We start from the raw sequence: 18,882 nt of genomic DNA, 5'->3' as shown, positions 1-18,882 counted from the left end.
CAATTCTGGGTCCTGACAAATGAGGCTTTTCATGATAGGTTGAATAAAATTCTTAAAAGCTTTAAAATCCCTACAATGGAACTGTTCAGTGTTAAGTAGGGGAGGAAAGATGGAGTGAGGGACAAATCACTATAAGGCTTCAAGGGCTCACACAGGGAAGAGATTTTTCTTTGCAATTCACTTGGATATAGGAAAATATTTTCTAATGCAAAAGAAACACAAGTAACTATAGATATGTTTCTGCCTCTGCCACATATTAAAGCCAAAGCAAACTTAAGATTTCCTAACAGGAGCCTTCCATGGTGATCTAGTGGTTAAGAATCCATCTTGCAATGTGGGGGCACCAGTCCGACCCCTGGTCCAGGAAGATGCCACAAGGCAATTGAGCCGGTGCACTGCAACTACTGAGCCTGTGCTCTAGAGCCCTGCTTCACAACGAAAAAAGTCACTGCAATGAGAAGCCCTTGTACTCCAACTAGAGAAAGCCTGTGTATAGCAATAAAGACCCAGCACAGTCAAAAATAAGTAAATATTAAGAAAAAAAAAAAAAAAGATTTCCTAAAAGGACAGATCTACAACAGGGGAACTGCTGCTGAGCATTATGCCATTCCAGAGAGCTTGACTGATATTTTAGTTTTGTTCTTGCTATGTAGCTAAAGTTCCATATCTCCTATTAAATTTGTGCCTAGGCCTTTCAAGCTTCATTCCCTCTGCAAAAGGAACATTCTCCCACTATATTTCCACTATATTGTTACATTTAAAACTATCAGTTTTGTATAATTTGAGCTGCCTTAATAAGCTGCATAGATATTATTTATGAGGTGAGTATCCACTGAATGCACCTCAATTGTTGTTAGGCACAGTTAATTTTATGATAACCAGCTGAGAATTCCTGCTTTTAAGGCCAAATCAGCTGCTTCAAAAGGTAACTCTGAAGATGGCTCACTAGAATAAATGTTTGTTTAATTTGTTTCTCTGTTTATTCTTCACTGTTCCTTTCCCAGAGATTTGTAACTCAAAAATGGTTAAGGGAGAGGTTCCATTTAATGAGAACTGAATCACAATTAGGGCAATGTGATTAGACTGTTACAGAATTTTCTTCCCCCTGAGGGTACAAGCTTACAACATTAAGTGCTAACGAAATTCCATGACAAGAGATTATAAATTTGTAAGACTAAGAGATATACCTACTGAGTTTATGAACAGATTTCAAATCAGAATAAAGATGAACTTTCTAAAAACTCAGAACTGTCCAAAGATAGAAAGGCCAGTTTGTTTCCTGCACGATAAATATTCAAGAAAACCTGAAAAGCACCTTGTTAAAGATGGTAGAAATTCTATTAGAGGAGAGATTGGCCTGCCTCATTTATTCTAAGATTTGGAAAGTGTTTTTTTGTTTTGTTTTAAAAGGAGGGGGGGGTGGGTATCTCAGGCCAACTATTTTAGAATACCTGAGGGTGAAGGACAAGTCTAGGCATTTTTACAAGTTCCCCAGGTGATTTTGTATGTCGTGAGAGTACAGAACCACTGAGAGAGAGTTAAAGCCCTTTTCAGTACAGGGTAGGCTGTTTTCTATAAAGTTAATAGATTTTAAGCCCAAAAGTAAAGGGAAACGATGGTAAAATGATAGCGGCATAACGTCTTCCACTTAAGCAGAGACAAAAGCACTAGGCAACAACACTGGCTGTAATAAATGAGTCTAAGTTCTAAGACAGTTTCATGAAAGAGAAAGGCCAGAACTATCAGTGATACCCTGCATGCAGACAAAGGGAGACACACACATTTTGCAGCTCCAGAGACCATTACTCTCTCAGGCTCTGCATGGAGAAGCTGTACCAAGTAAGACATGCACTTTAAGCTATTAGGAGTTCCTGCTCCGTTTCTTTCCATTATTTATTTATTTTTTAAACCGGAAACCCCCTAGTCACCTCTTCCACAACTGCCATTAGCTTAATGAGATGTCTGTAACATTCACTGGGATTCGGGGAAGACAGGCTGGAGAAACAGCTAAGCAAAATTATTATATTTTGCTAAGGGTAAATGTCTGGCTTTGGCTATTGAATACAGCTCTACTAAAGGAATAAAGGTTAATGTAAAACAAACTCAAGGCCCCCATTAAATGTCTATGACTTCCAAGTACCATAATACACTAACACTAGAACACTAGAAAACAGCCTATTTTTAGTACTTGAGTTTGTTTTTGAAAATCACCATGCCATTGAGACTTTTTTTTTTCTCATACTACATCTTTTCCATCCTGTCACAATTACGAGTGATTATTGACCAAGATACCCTACAGCCAAAAGCAACACTGGTAATCAGGTTGGTAGAACCTGGGAAAAGAAAAGTCCACCTTTCCTCTGCAGCCGTTCTGAGGAAGAGAAAGGTAAATGGGGAATAGAAAGGTGAGTGCCTTGGCCAAGGCCAGAGTGAAAGCTGGCACTGGCCCCAAGAGAAAAATGCAGAAGTTCTCCCTCTCAGCCCTTATTTCAAACCACCAGCCATTCTCACTTCCCCTGCCAACAGAGTTGACTTTTGCCAGGGAGGGAAGAACTAGTTTCACAAGCAATTATCACAATAAGAAACAAGGGTGGGGTATGAAGGAATCATAACCATGGTGGGTTGTTTTTTGACTCTGTGACCACTGCCAGGCTTTGAAAAGAAATTGATTTGTTCCTTCAACATTTTAATAGACCAGTTTATAATAAAAGCCAACAAGTAATTGTCATTTGCCATGATGTAGTTGAACTTTCTGTCTTAGGGTACAAAAAAACTCCAGGGGATGGAGAGAGGCAAACTTGACCCAAATAGTTAACTTTCAAAATATAAATCTGCTGTAAGAGCCACCACAAATGAACCAGGGCAGGAAAGCAGAAGGGGATTTTCTACAGCCATTAATGGCCATATTACCATTATTATCATTATATAACACAGTAGCATACGGGGAGTATTAAATGGTGTACTTTCCAAAAAGACTTCAGCCAACTGGTTTAGGCAATGGCCTCCTTGAATCAAAACCTATCGCTCCTTGAGGCTTGCATAGCTGCCTTGATTAAACACAGCAGCAGGCTCCAGTTGAAGGGACGATTCCTTTTCTTTTGAAGGGAGGTAGAATAGAGTAATTGCCAGATGTTTGTAATTTTAGCTATAAAAAGATGGCTGCTTTCCATTCCTGAGTATGTTGAGTCTTGTTTTTTTTTTTTCTTTCTAACCAAGCTATTGTGGTTCACTAAAATAGGCCACTGCACTGATGAGTCATCATTCAAAACTGCAATAATGGAAGCAGAACAAATATGACATTTTAAATTCACATATAAGAGAAATAAGTAAAAATGTATGGGTAACAGTTATATGCAAGGCAACCGAAAGCATATTGCGGTATAAAGAACTCAAGAATCACCTCTTGATTACTTTCAACCTATAGGACCTGGTATAGCCAGTTTCATCACAGAATCTGCATCTCCTCAATTATCAAATGGGAATGAATAGTCCTGTGTGGCCTCCCTCTCAGAGGGAAGAACCCGGCCTTATCCATCTCCCTACCTCGCCTTACATATGCACTCCCCAGAGAAGACGTGAAAATAAATATGAACGTGTATCAAAACCACATATTATGACATAATCGTGTATGCACATTGTCTGTTATATTGTACATTCACTGTATTTTCTAATATAATTACTAGAACTGCCACCACCATCACCACCAAATGTTCAGTTCTCTCTTAGGACACTACCTCTTACATTTGGCAAGAAGAAAAGGAAAACCTGGCTTTTATTTAAGCAGTATTAATATAACTGGCTTTGGAGACTGGTGACCTCTTAGGCAGGGGATATTATCTTTCTTAATGAGTAAGTTAAGCATCTCTTTGAGGATCTGATGACATATGGACCCTTTCCCTGAAAAAGACATACACATGGACCAAGTTTAAATACAGTATCAGAAGACTGGCTAAATTCCAATTATGAATCCCAGAAATGAATAGGACCCAAGATAAAATTCCTAAGCAAATTAATTAATTATTTTGTGTGATGATATAATTGACATCTCTAAAATCTCTCTGCCTCATTAAAGAATTTGGCAAACAAAAGATTTTTAAAGTTAATAAAAATCACTGATTTACTTTATACAGTTTGCTTTTTATAACATTCACTTACATTATTATCTGTAATACTAGTTTAATATTAAGAATGCTCCTTCTTAAAGGGATACCATAAATATGAATCTTTTTCTTTTCTTCAATAGTGACATGGTTCAAGTAAATCGTCTCTCTAAGAAAGGTGTCTTTCAAATTCCAAAAAGGACACATCAACACATCATAATTCTACCAGGAATAAGACAAGCCTATTCTAAAATGTCAAATAGCAAAAGATTACCATAGGAAAAAAAGATAAAACCATGGTTATTTTTTAAAATGGCCAGTAAGAGTTATATTTAGATAATTACAATTAAAAGTCTAAGGATGAACAAACTATGGATTATCACTCCCAATGTTAATGGTCATGCTTTAATTTTAATAATAACAGCACCAATAATGCTGGCAGCTTCCAACAACTTAACCATTATTTTGTGCCAGATATTATGCTAATTTATTCACTTAATTTTGAAAATAACTCTTTGGGATATGTGTATCTCTATTTTAATGTAAGAACATATTGAAAGAGCTTAAGTAGCTACTTAAACCAGTTAGCTCAAGTTCTTAGAGAAGTAAGGACTAAAAAAAAAGACTTGAACCCAGATCTGATGTTAGAGTCTATGTGCCTAACCACTACCTCTTGAGCCTCCCTTCTTTTATCCTTCAATCCTATCCTGGCCCCAAGTAAACTCTTCTTTCTGAACCCTCTGAGAAGTTAGCCATAAAGTCGCTTCACAAACAGAATTTATAGCTTTATAATGTGAGTTACCTGATTATTTTCATATGTCATGTTTCCAATGAAAATATAAACTGCTTAAGGGCTAACATGTGTTTTTACTCTTTTCCTATCTATTAGAGTTCCATTGAATAAAAATGGCATAAGATGCATCTGATTTCGGCTGAGTAAGGAAACTGAAGAAGAACGCTGAGGGTGAGATATGAAGATGCAAATTCAGCCTACTGAGCTTTGGGTGGGTATATGCTGTGCTGTGTGGCGCTTAGTCATGTCTGACTCTTTGTGACCCCCCATGGACTATAGTCTGCCAGGCTCCTCTGTCCATGGTGATTCTCCAGGCACGAATACTGGAGTGGGTAGCCTCTCCCTTCTCCAGGGGATCTTCCAAACCCAGGAATTGAACCAGGGTCTCCTGTATTGCAGGCCGATTCTTTACCAGCTGAGCAACCAGGGAAGCCCTGGGTGAGTGTGTATAACACCTTAAATAGTGATGTTTATAGACACACACCATCTAACTTGGAGGTTTCTTTTCTAGTAAATAATTTTTACAAAGGAAGCACTTAATAAACCACAAGTCATTATTATATAGGAACAAATCAATAACAAAATATCAGCAAGTTTAAATGTCATTTTAACTTCATTTTAATGTCAATAAAACTACTAATGACATCTAAGTCTAAACAAGATGACATAATTCACTGGAATTAATGGCTATTTCAAATGGTTTTTCCAAAGGCTCTCTGAAATACTGCCTTCTTGATGATGATTTACAGAGATTACCTTGGCTGTTTTATACTTTCATACACCATCTCATGCACAGGTGATGCTAAGTAATTTTCACATGTTATTTGGACAAATTCTACTTCAAATATCTCTGGTAAAGATTAAGAAAAATAAGTGTGAGAGTTTTCTTTTAAAAACTATTCATAACATTAACACAAGATGCAAAGTAGTGCAGAGGAAAAGCTCTGGACTTGGAATTTGGAAACAAGGATTCAAATCCCACCTTTGCCCTGTGCTGGTTGTTTCGCTTTGTCTCTGTATACTGAGGGTCAAGATACCCATCTTTCATAGGGCAACAGAAAAGATCAGGTTAAGAATGAAGCTGAGTGGCCTTCAGGAGAAATAGACTAGGTAAGTCCACTAAAATGTCTCCCACATTCTTACAACAAAATTCTCCCAGAGAAACTGTATCAGTAATAGCAATAGTCAACAGTGACTATGCAGTGGTTATTCTACATTACCAATGGTTACTGAAGGGAAAACACTCAAATTTGATCAAATGTGGCTTGCCCATTTATAAGCTTCATCCTGAATCCTCTGAATCTCAGATTTTTCATTTGTCTCTAGGAACCTTAATAATAAAGGAACCATAATAATGTTACAGAATATAGTGGTAATTAAGTGAGATATTATGTGGGAAAGTGCTTCACAAACAATTCACACACGCACATCTTTAAAGTTGCAAGTTGTAATGAATATTTCATAATAAAGTCCTTCTTGCTGCTTCCTATTTTCTCAGGATCACTCAAAAAGGAGATAAACCAGAACAACAACAACAAAGTTATAGTTGGCTCACATATCACATTCTTAAGGATGAGTATTTGACTGGGTAAACAGACTGCTTTAACTTAGTTTGGGGAGAATTAAAAGGCAGACTTGGTTTTTGCCTCTGCCTTAGAGATGTAGAGATATCTTAGAGATGTAGACATGTAGAGATGGTCTTAGCATCTCTACATATAGAAACATTTCATTCTCAAGCATGATAGACTCTTGGAAAGAAATGGCTGACCATTCTGGCCAGAACCACCAGCATAGTAGCTCTTGCCCAGAGTGTAATAAGACTGATATACTTTTGCTTCTTGGTATTTCCTCCCTGTAGCTAGCCACCTTTCTGGAGCTATTCCTAGAGATATGTGTCAAAGCACATGAGATGTTGAGTCTACTCAGATTGAAGTTACTTTGCTCATATTGAAAAGCTACTAGGAGCCTCAATGCACTACCTAAGGACGTCAGCAAAGAAATTCAAAAATTACAAGCGTCAGAAGGGATACCTTGCCCTGCATTCACATGCCATTCCCTTTGCTTGGCATGCCATGCTGTCTGCCACCCTTTCCTGTGTGGATAACAACTAGTTCACTCTCCAAGAGTCAGCTCAGATGTCTCCTTCCCTCTGAAGCTTTCCCAATCCCTCCAACACCACATCTTTCATGTCCTTTAATTCATTTAATTTATAGATTGCAACATCTGCTATTGCCTGTTTATCTTGACTAGCACACAATCTATTCTGCCTGAAACCAGCAAGACACAGGAAAACATACAGAATGGATAATAAAAGATGCTGGAAGGTCAAAGCACACAGTAGGCTCAGGGTGTCATAGCTCAGGGTCCTACCCTCCTCTGTCCCTGGTGCTATTCCTAGCCATCCAATCTCTGGACATTGTAAATCTAAGGAAGGAGGATAAAAATATCATATCATGATTTTTTTTTTCTTTTACAGCTCCTAGGGTCAATCATTGTTTCAGGCTATGATTTCTTTATATGGTATATTTGCCAAAAGGCTTAGGTGTCGGGTTTATTCTTATAATATTCATAATGAATCTATTTATAGATGATTTACATAGGCCTGTCATGACCCAAAATCAGCTGAGATTTCAGGCATTGCTACCTGAAATCATGCAAGAGCAAGGGTTCTATTATGAAGGAATTTGGGCATTGCTGAGGCATTCTAGAAGAATCTTTCTTTTATCTTTACATCTTGTTTAGTTTTTGGACACCAGTTAAAACTCCTTGGGACAACATATGCAGGAAATTGGTATTTACAATGAAAGCACAGGGGAAAAGCATAGCATCGTGAAGGAGGATCTGAGTCCCTGAATCTCTACATTGTTTACACGTAAAAGAAGCATAAGACTTCCCCAGCTACTGTCATTAAGGAGAGGATCTGTACCCACAGCACCTGGAGAAGGTTCAAGAACATTAGACGACGGACCCCCGAAGTTACTGAAATAAACAAATAGTTCCCAAATTTTGGTTGAGACCCAATCAGAATTACCTGACAAGTTTTATTTTGTTTTAATGTAGCCTCTTAGGACCCATGCCCTGAGATTCTGATTCTGTAGGACTGATGTGAGCCCCAAAGACGGTGTTCTTTTTTTTTTCTTTAATGTTCCTCAAGTCAGTCTGAGGACTGACTTGCTTTAAAAAACCATTATAAAAGTGATCTCCAAATGGTGCATAAAAGATGGTACTCTAAAAAGGAGAAAAAAACACTAAGAAATCTATATGTATTTATTTATATATGGTTGTTATACTTTTTATTTTAAAATATAGATGCACAGAAAGTTGTAAATACAATATAAACAGTCCAAAGAACCACTCACTCACCTTTTCCCAATGGTAACATATGAAAAGACATAATATAATATTAAAGCCAAGAACACTGACTTTGTTTCATTACTGTTAATGAGTCCTTATTCAGTTTTCACCATATTTTAACCTGTATTCCTTTGTGTATATTAGAGCTAGGCTGTTTTAACCCATGTACAGGTTAATGTAACCACCACCCCAAGAGAGATACACAACTCTTCCACCACCAACTCACCGTTGCTTTTTCTTCATGTGAACACCTATTCTCTGCACCAGTCCACCCCTCATCCTGTCCCCACAACAACCATTATTAAATGACTCTCTATCTCTAGAGTTTCATCATCTCACGAATCTCTTATAAATGAAATCATATGGTATATGTAATCCTTCCAGAGTGATTTTTCCTTTTTCGTTAAGCATTAATGCCCTTAAGGTGAATCCAGCTGCTGCATGTATCAGTAAATCATTCCTTCTTATTAATAAATAGATTGGATGGACGGATCAGAGTCTGTTTAAACATTTACCGACTGAAGGACATTTAAGATGTTTCCAGTCTCTTGCCATTATAAAATAAGTTATGACATTCATGTATAAGAGTTTTTCTGAACATAACTTATCATGTCTCTGGATTAAATACCCCTGCTGCTGCTACTGCTGCTAAGTCACTTCAGTCGTGTCCGACTCTGCGCAACCCCATAGACGGCAGCCCACCAGGCTCCCCCGTCCCTGGGATTCTCCAGGCAAGAACACCGGAGTGGGTTGCCATTTCCCTCTCCAATGCATGAAAGTGAAAAGTGAAAGTAAAGTCGCTCAGTCGTATCCGACTCCTAGCGATCCCATGGACTGCAGTCTACCAGGCTCCTCCGTCCATAGGATTTTCCAGGCCCCCGGGGTACGACAACTAAATCATATGGCTAGTATACATTTGTTGTTGTGGCTGTTTAGTTGCTAAGTCATATCCTACTCTTTGTGACCCTATAGACTATAGCATGCCAGGCTCCTCTGTCCGTGGGATTCTCCAGGCAAGAATACTGGAGTGAGTTGCCATTTCCTTCTGTAGGTGTTTATTTATTTTCATTCTTGAACAAGAAATTAAACTTTCTTCATTTTAAAATATGGAGTGAAAATTGTACTTCACATTTATATAATTTAAAAATGAAGAAGATTAAAGAGAACTTCACCACACAGTATTGCATTATTCACAGGTTTTTGGAGTCAGACTTGGATGAAAAATCTACCACCTTCTTAAGGCATTCATTTCAGCAGTTAATTAAGTGGCAAGTTATAAGAGATTTTTGTCAACAATTCATGAATTCCTTTTTGTCCTAAAACATTTAATCCATTCTGTGCACATACATTAATTCTATCACTGGAGATTATAAGCAAATCACCCCAAACCCTTCAGTGACATAGAACTACAATAATCATGGAAGGATCCACCAGATCCAGACTCAGCTTCACCACTTACTGTTCTGTGATACTGAACAAACACCTGACCTTGCTGAAGCTTCACAATTGAGGTAGTAACACCTGCCTGTATTCAACAATTTTGATTTGCTATTTACAGCATTCCTAGAGCAAAGGCCCTATACCTCCTAGAAATGTATTATGGAAGTAACTATCCTTATCTGAGAAATGAATGTGTATTCAATAATTTTTAAGATTTATTCTGGTTCAAGAATTGTATAACAATATAATATTGAGGCACTAAGATCCCTATCACTAATATTAGAAGTTTATACTGTTTATCAGTATTTGTGAATATTATTAATAACTGTATTTATACTGCTATACATTTATTAATCTTATGTACTGGTATTATTAGTTAATTATTAGTAATGGTCTGTATGAAATTGTGAAGTACATTTATTAAATACTATTTAATAATTTTATCAATATTACTTAATATTAATCAAAGCATCTATTATTTTTATTATAGCAAGGAATACACTCTAAAAGGGCAGAGATCAGTCTCTATTTGGCTCATTACTTCAGCTCCTAGAAGAGTGTCTGTATGGCGCAAATTCTGCTTTAAGTAAATGATTGTTAAATGAGAATGCAAAAGTAATTCCTAGAGTTGTAAGGTATTTTATGGTTTGTTAAACATTTTTATACTCATTATATCTGATCCACAAAACCACCTCATAAGATAATTAATATTACCAACTAGTTTTATAAAGTAAGAAAACATGAAACAGAAAATTGACATGTCCAAGGTCAAGGAGTGAAACTGAGGATTGAATGTGAATGCCCTGACCACCAAGTCAGCACTGAATCTTGGCTCTTTTGAGGGTCAATAAGGCCTATGCATATTTCGTAAAGTCTGATTTCATGATTTCATACAAAGAATTATAAGTTCTTTTCTCTTCAGGAAGATGCCATGTAAAGATCAAACAAATACAATTAGTATCTGACCCTCTAATGAATACACAGCTTATCTTTTCCCCCCGCAGTCTCTGAAAACTTAAACTCATTTACTGTACTTCACAATGAGAGATGAGGCTAAAGATGCTTGCCCTGAGCCAGAAAAGGGGCACACCAGTCAAACTGGAGTGTTTTCAGTGAACTTGTGACTGTCCTGTTGACAGACCACAGTTATAACAAACAGTCTGAGAAGCTGTGAGTGTTCTGTGATGGCTGGCGATTTAAAAGGACTGTTAGAACTATACAAAGACGACGTTTCCCCTTTGTACCTGCAAAGTCACAGGCCAGATTCACCTTTCACACCAGGGAAGAGACTAGAGGACTCCAGAGACAGTGCAGGTTGAGCAGAAATACTCAGATACGACTTGCTCAGAGTTCACATCAGTCCTTACACATTTTCTACTACCAATTATTTCAGGAATAAAAAATAAAAGCTTTCACTAACTGCAACAGGAGTTCAGTTCAGTTCAGTTCAGTCACTCAGTCATGTCCAACTCTTTGTGACCCCATGGACTGCAGCAAGCCAGGCTTACCTGTTCCTCACTAATTCCTGGAGTTTACTCAAACTCATGTCCATTGAGTCGGTGATGCCATCCAACCATCTCATTCTCTGTCATCCCCTTCTCCTCCTGCCCTCAATCTTTCCCAGCATCAGGATCTTTTCAAATGAGTCAGCTCTTCACATCAGGTGGTCAAAGTATTGGAGGTTCAAATTCAACATCAGTCCTTCCAATGAATATTCAGGACTGAACTCCTTTAGGATGGACTGGTTGGATCTCCTTGCAGTCCAAGGGACTCTCAAGAGTCAAAGCAGCAACAAATTGGTTTATATGCACAAAATTTAAAATGGCATAAATAATTCATTCCAAATTACTTTTTCAAATACATTGCCATAAGTGGCCATCAATTTCACTCACATTTTTGCTATCTGTTGAAAAAACAAATATGTCCTGCCTGACCAGGTTACATGACTTCACATCACTGAGGGCCAGATCAACACCAAATAGCAATAATCAAAGACTCAGCAATTCCTAGGAACCAAGCTCCAATTTTGTCTCTTTCGATCTAAGACAGCAGAGACTTAATGGAATGAGCACATTTAAGACCTGAGTTCTGGAGCCAGTTCAGCCCCAAACTCCTGGATAATCTTGGGAAGATATTCTTTCCCCTCTCAGACTGAGTTTTCACATCTGACAAGTGAAAGAACTGCCCTAGAAAATCTTCAAACTGTTTTCTAGTTCTGCTTCTCAAAGACTTTGTGATTAAAACATGAAGAAAGGCTTGGGCAGGAAAGTGGAAAGGAAACAAGTTTGGCTGCCATTTCCATCATGGGAGACCAATTGTTTAAGATGGCATTTTGTTCTCAGTACTACATTTACCTAGGGTTAGCAACAGGCAATAACTACTCCCTCTCCACAGAATGGATTGGGAACCTCAGGTAGAATAAAACACAGAGATCTAGTAAAAAATTTCCAGGCTTAGGATCCTCAATGAATAGAATTTACTTCACCTATTCTAATTTGACTTTACAAGTCTAGGTGAAGCAAGGTAGGCAAAGCTTGAAAACAGAGGCTTTGTTTATATTATACAAAAGCATATAAGGTAATATACATAGGAAAAGTTTTTTTTTTTTTAAAAAGCAACCATTTTGAAATTAATTTCAAAGAAAAATCATGAAATAATAAAATAATGAATTCAAAATAGATGAGGCTATCTAGCCCAATCTCTAGTAAATAGAACCTCCTAAAATCAACAAGAGCCCTAGATATAAAAAATGGAGCCTTGCTCTACAATTTTATCAACTATGTGATAATCACATGGTTGAATAATCACATATTATTGAATAATTATTGAATAATACCCTTTACTTTGGGTAGTTTACTACTTGGTATAATTACAATACCATCTGTTCTATCTAACTCAGAGAGCTACAATAAGAACAGTCTTTTGAGAATTAAATAACAATGAATACGGAAGTGCTAGAAAAATTATAATGGATTGTACAAACAAAAGGAATTCTACTAAAATGACCATGTGGAATTTGTACCCTATGGATTCACCTTTTTAAAACTCTTATATAAAAAATATTTTTAAAAGAAATTTCAGAAATTGGAGAAAGTCAACTCCAGACCACAAGCTAACTCCAACTTTACAAACCTACAAACTTTACAAATCTTTCTGTATTATAATCTACTGTAATAAGGAACACAAAATATTATCACAGTTCCTTCAGCCAAATTATTGAGAGAAAGAATTTCCAACTGCCAGAGTTAAAATAGTAAGAAAATTTCAAAATCATTTCATAAAACAATGTATTAATAAAAGAAAACAGATCATTTTCTTTGGTATCTACCAAGGATGAAAAAGCAAGATTTATACCTTGTTCTGCCATCAAAGTCTAAGGCTTTGGGAAATTTTTGCAAATTGGAAGCAGAGAGAGGGCCCAGATTACAAGATAAAGAAGACTACTACTAGTACTTTAAAGACCAAAAGAAAAATCATGTCACCTTATTCCCTCACCAGTCTAGAAGAGAAGGTAAAGAGATAAAACCACACATACATACCAAAATCATTCCATAAAAAAATACACAGACACTTAACACAGTAAAATTTGCAAGAAGACAAAACAATAAAAAATATACATGGGCTCATAAGTATATAGTACAAGACACAGAAAGGCATTTGGAAATGCAGGGGCATTCCAAGACACACAAGTTGTTGGAAAAAAAAAAATCAATGATAAATGAGAACAATGGTAGCAAAATCACAAAACCCTAAGGCCTAAAGAGCTACTAACTGGGAAAAAAAGTACACCCCACTTTTAAATGTGCCAAAGCCCTTCAGAGAAAGTTATTAGTGGAATACCTTATAAAAGAAAATTATAACATATGGTATCACATAAATATAAGTTGATGTGGAAAACACGTGGGCACTTTTTCAACTTTCACAGTCAGAATTTTAAAAATGAGAAAGCAAACCCCAGAGATTACAGACATAAGACCAGGATGAGAAATGTAATCAGTAACTAACTTCAAGGTAGCAGTGGTTAAACGAATCCTAGGCTACCAAGCTCAAGGAAAGGGGAGAGGAAGTAAAAATAACCCATGCAGAACCATAAACCCTGAAAAGTATTTGAGAAGCCTGAATATGAACCTGGATAAGCAGGTTCACAGTGCTGTAGCTTAACTATCACTGCAAACATCACAGAATATCTACCGTGTGTCAGGTGTCCTTCTGGATGCTGTTGGGAGTAAAGGCATGAGTAAGGCAGCCCCACCTCCAAAAGGTCTGAATCTACCAAAGGAGACAGGCCCACATACAAGCAAATCTATTAGAAGGACAGTTGTGCAAAGGATTTTGTATGAGATGCATAGAGGTTACAGTACAGGGAAACAGTCCTCGCTAGAGTATAATACAAGGTCCTGATAACTCTGGACTCAGGCCAAGGGGACTTGAGGTCCAGCACCAACTTGATGACAAGCAGGTCATCCATCTTCAAACAAATCACTTACACTCTCTGCACTGCAGTTTTACATCTTGACACCAGCAAAAGGTGGGCTATGATTTCTGTTAGTTTTACACTGTCTTCATGGCTGAGGTTCTTGGAAGTCAGACTCTGAATTAAGCTATGAATGCTAAGGCTTTATGGGCAAAAAATTGAGGGTCAGTATATTTAGAGGCAAAGGATAGAGTGAGCTGAGCTAACAAGACCTTGGCATCATCAACTCACCCTATAAATGAAAACTGTGTTACCTACTACCTGGGGATTTCACTAATGGTACAGAACATTCTAAATGGACCAAAAAAGAAAAAGAAAATGCATATAAACTTTAGAAAATGTATTAAAAATTAAACAAAAGTAACATGAATTATAAAAATGTTGAGGGCAACAGAAGATGCACTAACATTTAAATTAAATATAAAGGAAAGTAAATCTTACACTTCTAACAAATATCATGTCATAAAATAAAGCAGATGAAGAGACGGAGCTACATTTTAAAAAGTCTGAATATCCATGAACCTTTATCCATGTTTGCCTTTAAAATGCATATATGCAAAAGAAATCTCTTCCTTTACGTATTCAAAAAAGGTTATATTAAAAAGAAAGAGAGACTGGCAGAATTGCAAGAAAGACTCAAGACTTCAGAAATTCAATGAGACTGAGTTGCTTCGAGAGAGGATGCCACGTTCCAAACTGTTTATTGCAAGAGAATTACTGAGCAGTGCACTCACCCATCCAGCCATCCGCCATCCATCCAAATATATATACACATAAGAAGATATAGACATACATTTGACCACACACAACCATTCCCACTAAAAACACAGTAGCATAATAAGAGCCAAGAGGAACATAAGGATGAGTGAGAAACCATATCTTGTTGCTTAAATGGGGAAACAAAGCTTACATTCTTATAAGGAAGTGAGGAGGTGTCACCATCATATGGGGCCCAAGTGCCACATATGCCAGGAAAAGGGGGACGAGCAGCAGAGCAGGCTGGGTGAGGACGATAGCCTCACTTCAGAACCACAGAGAGTGTCACCTCTCATCTCTAGGTTCCCATTTTTTGATGTGAAAAAGCACTGGGTTCATAGAGTTATAGGATAAGGCAACAGAACGACAATAAACAAGCAGAGTGCCTCACACAGACCATCTGGTCAACAGTGGCAGATTAAGGACAGCAGGAGGAGCAACCAAAGTAGGAATTTGACAGTCAGAATACAATGCCTGTGGAAACGCAGGGAAGAGATTACTTCCGATTCCCTCCAATCCAGGGCACGCCCAGATGCTGGAGAAGGTGACACAAGCAGGGTTGTAACAGGGAACAAAAGGGTGGTGAGGTAGCATGGTAAGAAACAGCAGAGTGGAGCAAAGAGCTGCAGAGGGTCAGAGATGGAGCCAGTGTCCCTAGAGAACCAGCTGGGCAGTGAGAGGACCCCACAAAGTATGGTGACGAGGATGGGGCATCTCAACACTGAAAGACTCGGCTGAGGGTCCAACTCACTAGAATTCTCAGCACTCCGAGTGAAGACGTCTGAAGCGCAACCATCACCTGTTTTTCCCCTCCCTCTCACACATGCCAACATGATACAGAACCTGCCCCATCCTGACCCTCAAGTATGCAGTGACTGTCCTAACTACTAAGCCCTCCACACAGTTCTGCCCCATTCTCGGTAAGCGGGACTGTCTTTATCCTCTTCATCTTAGAGGGAAATTCATCCTACCTCTCCCCCGAAATGAAGAGACAAAATAACAATCTAGACAAAATAACTAGAGAAGGGAAAAAAAGTCTAAGTGCCTTATTGGGGTCACTTCAAACGGACACACCATCAGATCACTGCTTGGTAGCACGTGGGACACTTGTCTGATGGCAAGAGGGAGGGGACATGGGTGGGAGGCACATTCCTCAAGACGATGGGATGGGGGTGGAGGATACTGCAACAGAAGGACACTGAGCTATGAAAGAAGAGAGGAGGGCTCTAGTTTTAGCTCTGGCCAAAACCACAGTCAGATAACCCCTAACAGATTTCAATCTGTATGCCCAAAAGAAGAGTTGCCTAGGTGGTTACTAGGTGTTCTTCAACGTTTGACAGTCTCTGTACTATGATAACCATACTACAAAATTATTTTCCCAATGCAACACTGTCCTACAAATCACTTTTATTACAGTGAACTCTCCTGTTGTAGGCAGCCACCTCGGCAATGCCCACACTCACCTTCACCACCAGGTTGCTTGTATGGGTTGTACTTGGGCTTTGGCGCAACAACTGGGGCAAACTTCTTGGGTGGTTGCTGTGTGGACACTGAAATGCTGGGGGTCCCAAAGGAATGGGTGGTCTCCATCCGTGCAGACACGTGGCCAAGAGGCTCAGCAGTGCTTTTTGGTGGCAGCCAAGATGGATGAGACATTGTTGAATCTAGAAGTAAAAAGAAACCGTTGCTTTTAAAGAAACACCAAAATGAAAGCAGTATAGTTCACTTCATTATTGTTTCTTCTTAATCTATACCTAATGAAATTTTGAAAACAGACTCTGAGATGATGAAAGAAGGAAGGAAGGAAGGAAGGAGGAGGAGGTGGAGAGTTATGAAAAAAACTACCTTAACTGAAGGAAGAGAAAAATTGAACACTCCCCTCAACCCATCTTGAATACCTCTCTTCCAACAGTTACCTATTTTAGTGCCTAGCATTCTTCAGGTAATAGATATGAACAAGAAATGGTTCCTAGCCTTAAGAAGTTTCTATGGTAGGAGAATCGTATATCAGTAAGGTTGGAAAAAAAGCTTCAATTTCATTAACAATCTATTAAAATGATTACCACATCAATTAAATGATGATATTATCTAAGTGAGGCTTCCCTGGTGGCTCAGACAGTAAACAATCTGCCCTCAGTGTGGGAGACCCACGTTCGATCCTTGGGTCAGGAAGATCCCATGGAGAAGGGAATGGCTGGCTACCCATTCCACTCTTCTTGCCTGGAGAACCTCATGGACAGAGGAGCCTGGGCTACAGTCCATGGGATCACAAAGAGTCAGACACGACTGAGCAATCAACACATAAATACATACATATATTATCTAAGTGAGGTAAAAAATAAAGTGCTACTGGAATGCAGAAAAGGGTAAAATTACTTCTTGCAGGGAGCAGAACTAAGTCCTTATTAATGAGGTGACCTTCAGATTGAGCTCTGAATGCTGAGTAGAGGTCAGGCCTGAATAACATAGGCAACGTTGCACGGGTAGGACAAGTACACAGAACTTCAATTTAGTGTGGCTGGAGGGGGAAAACGGAAAAGTAGCTAGCAAAGTAACTAAAAATGTGGGATGGAACCAAAGCACTAAACTTGAGGACTTTGAATTTATTCTGCAGGCATTAAGGAATCATTCAAGGTTTATTCTTGAAACAAGGGCATGACTAGTGCATGGCAGGACACTTTAAGATGATGCCTCTGGCAGAAGCAGTACTTGCTGCTCACCAAGGGGTACTTGGAAACCGGAGAGGGGCAGTGTTTGCCGCAATGCCCGAGAAAGGTACTGCTGCATAATGGCCAGGGGCTAAAATATTCAGCCCCTATAAGCACAGGGAAGCCCCCCATGACACCCATCAGGAGCTCTGCCCATCAGTGAGCTCAAACCATACTGGATCTTTAAGAAAAATTCAATTAGGAAGTGGATACGACAGCCAGCCCAGGGACAGCCCTACTCAGACTAAAATATGCTCTGTGAGGAAAGAAAAACGATGTCTTGGTGTCAGGATAAAGCAACCACCCCTCCAGGCAGCATGCAGGCTGGGGCTGATCCTCACATTCTCTCCCTGAGGAGGGCTCTCCAAGTCTGATTGCAAGAGCTCTCCAGCAAGGGGAGGCCCGGAAGCTTTCCTCACCCTCTTCAACCCCAAATCCACCCTGTAATTTATTACTGGGGCTGAATTAATTGAGAGGGCTCCATGATTACCTCCAGATGTCTGTAACAACAAAGAACACTGGTGTGTGTGTGTGTGTGTGTGTGTGTGTGTGCACGCACGCGTGTGTGTGTGCACACGTGTGTGTGTACGCGCGTGTGTGCACAGTTGCTCAGTCGTGTCCAACTCTGTACGACCCCATGGACTATAGCCCACCAAGCTTCTCTGTTCATGGGATTTTTCAGGCAAGAATACTGGAGTGGGCTGCCATTTCCTCCTCTGGGGGATCCTCCCAACCCAGGAATTGAACCCTCATTTCCTGTGTCTTCTGCATTGACAGGCGGTTTCTTTAGCACTGAGCCACTAGGGAAGCAAAGAACACTGGAAACTCAGGAGAAAACGCAGGGTCAGAACGTGGTATGGCCGTGGAGAGATGAGGGTGACAGGGGAAGATGGGGCCCAGTGTGACCTGGGTGGCATTAAACTACACCAGAAGGGGTGACATGGCCTTGAGAAGCTCTGCTTTCCTCATCTGGAGTCCCAGGTACCCTTGCTCTCTGCTCTCACAGAGTTTCATGGCAACCAGTGAGAGAACAGTGTTCAAGTGTTTTATATTCTGTTAAATGCTATGTAAAGTGAAGAGAGGAAAATTGTTGGAGATGTAGCTCTCTGATCAAAGAGAATGACATGAGCCAATGAGGAAGCCTCAAACATAGGAATAAGGAGTCTGCTGTTTCTTAAGCCTATGGTGGTGACACCGACTTTCCACTCTGGTTGCAGGGCCTTCTTTTCCCTTCCTCCCCTGTCCCTTATGCATATG

General features: G+C 39.1%; 1 protein-coding gene across 1 annotated transcript in view; it reads right to left on the bottom strand.

Moving 5' to 3' along the window:
* The window catches only part of LOC120872594 (LIM domain containing preferred translocation partner in lipoma), a 741,069-nt gene that overhangs the window by 478,993 nt on the left and 243,194 nt on the right, over window positions 1-18,882 (bottom strand). The window contains exon 4 of the mRNA XM_040253102.1: window positions 16,381-16,581. Coding sequence (XP_040109036.1) covers window positions 16,381-16,573 — 193 coding nt within the window. The 5' untranslated portion in view covers window positions 16,574-16,581. The remainder of the gene's footprint in view (window positions 1-16,380; window positions 16,582-18,882) is intronic.

This window comes from Oryx dammah, unplaced genomic scaffold, assembly GCF_014754425.2.
Source record: "Oryx dammah isolate SB20612 unplaced genomic scaffold, SCBI_Odam_1.1 HiC_scaffold_2, whole genome shotgun sequence".
Classification (NCBI taxonomy): Eukaryota; Metazoa; Chordata; class Mammalia; order Artiodactyla; family Bovidae; genus Oryx; species Oryx dammah.
This window is presented reverse-complemented; position numbering and strand designations above follow the sequence as displayed.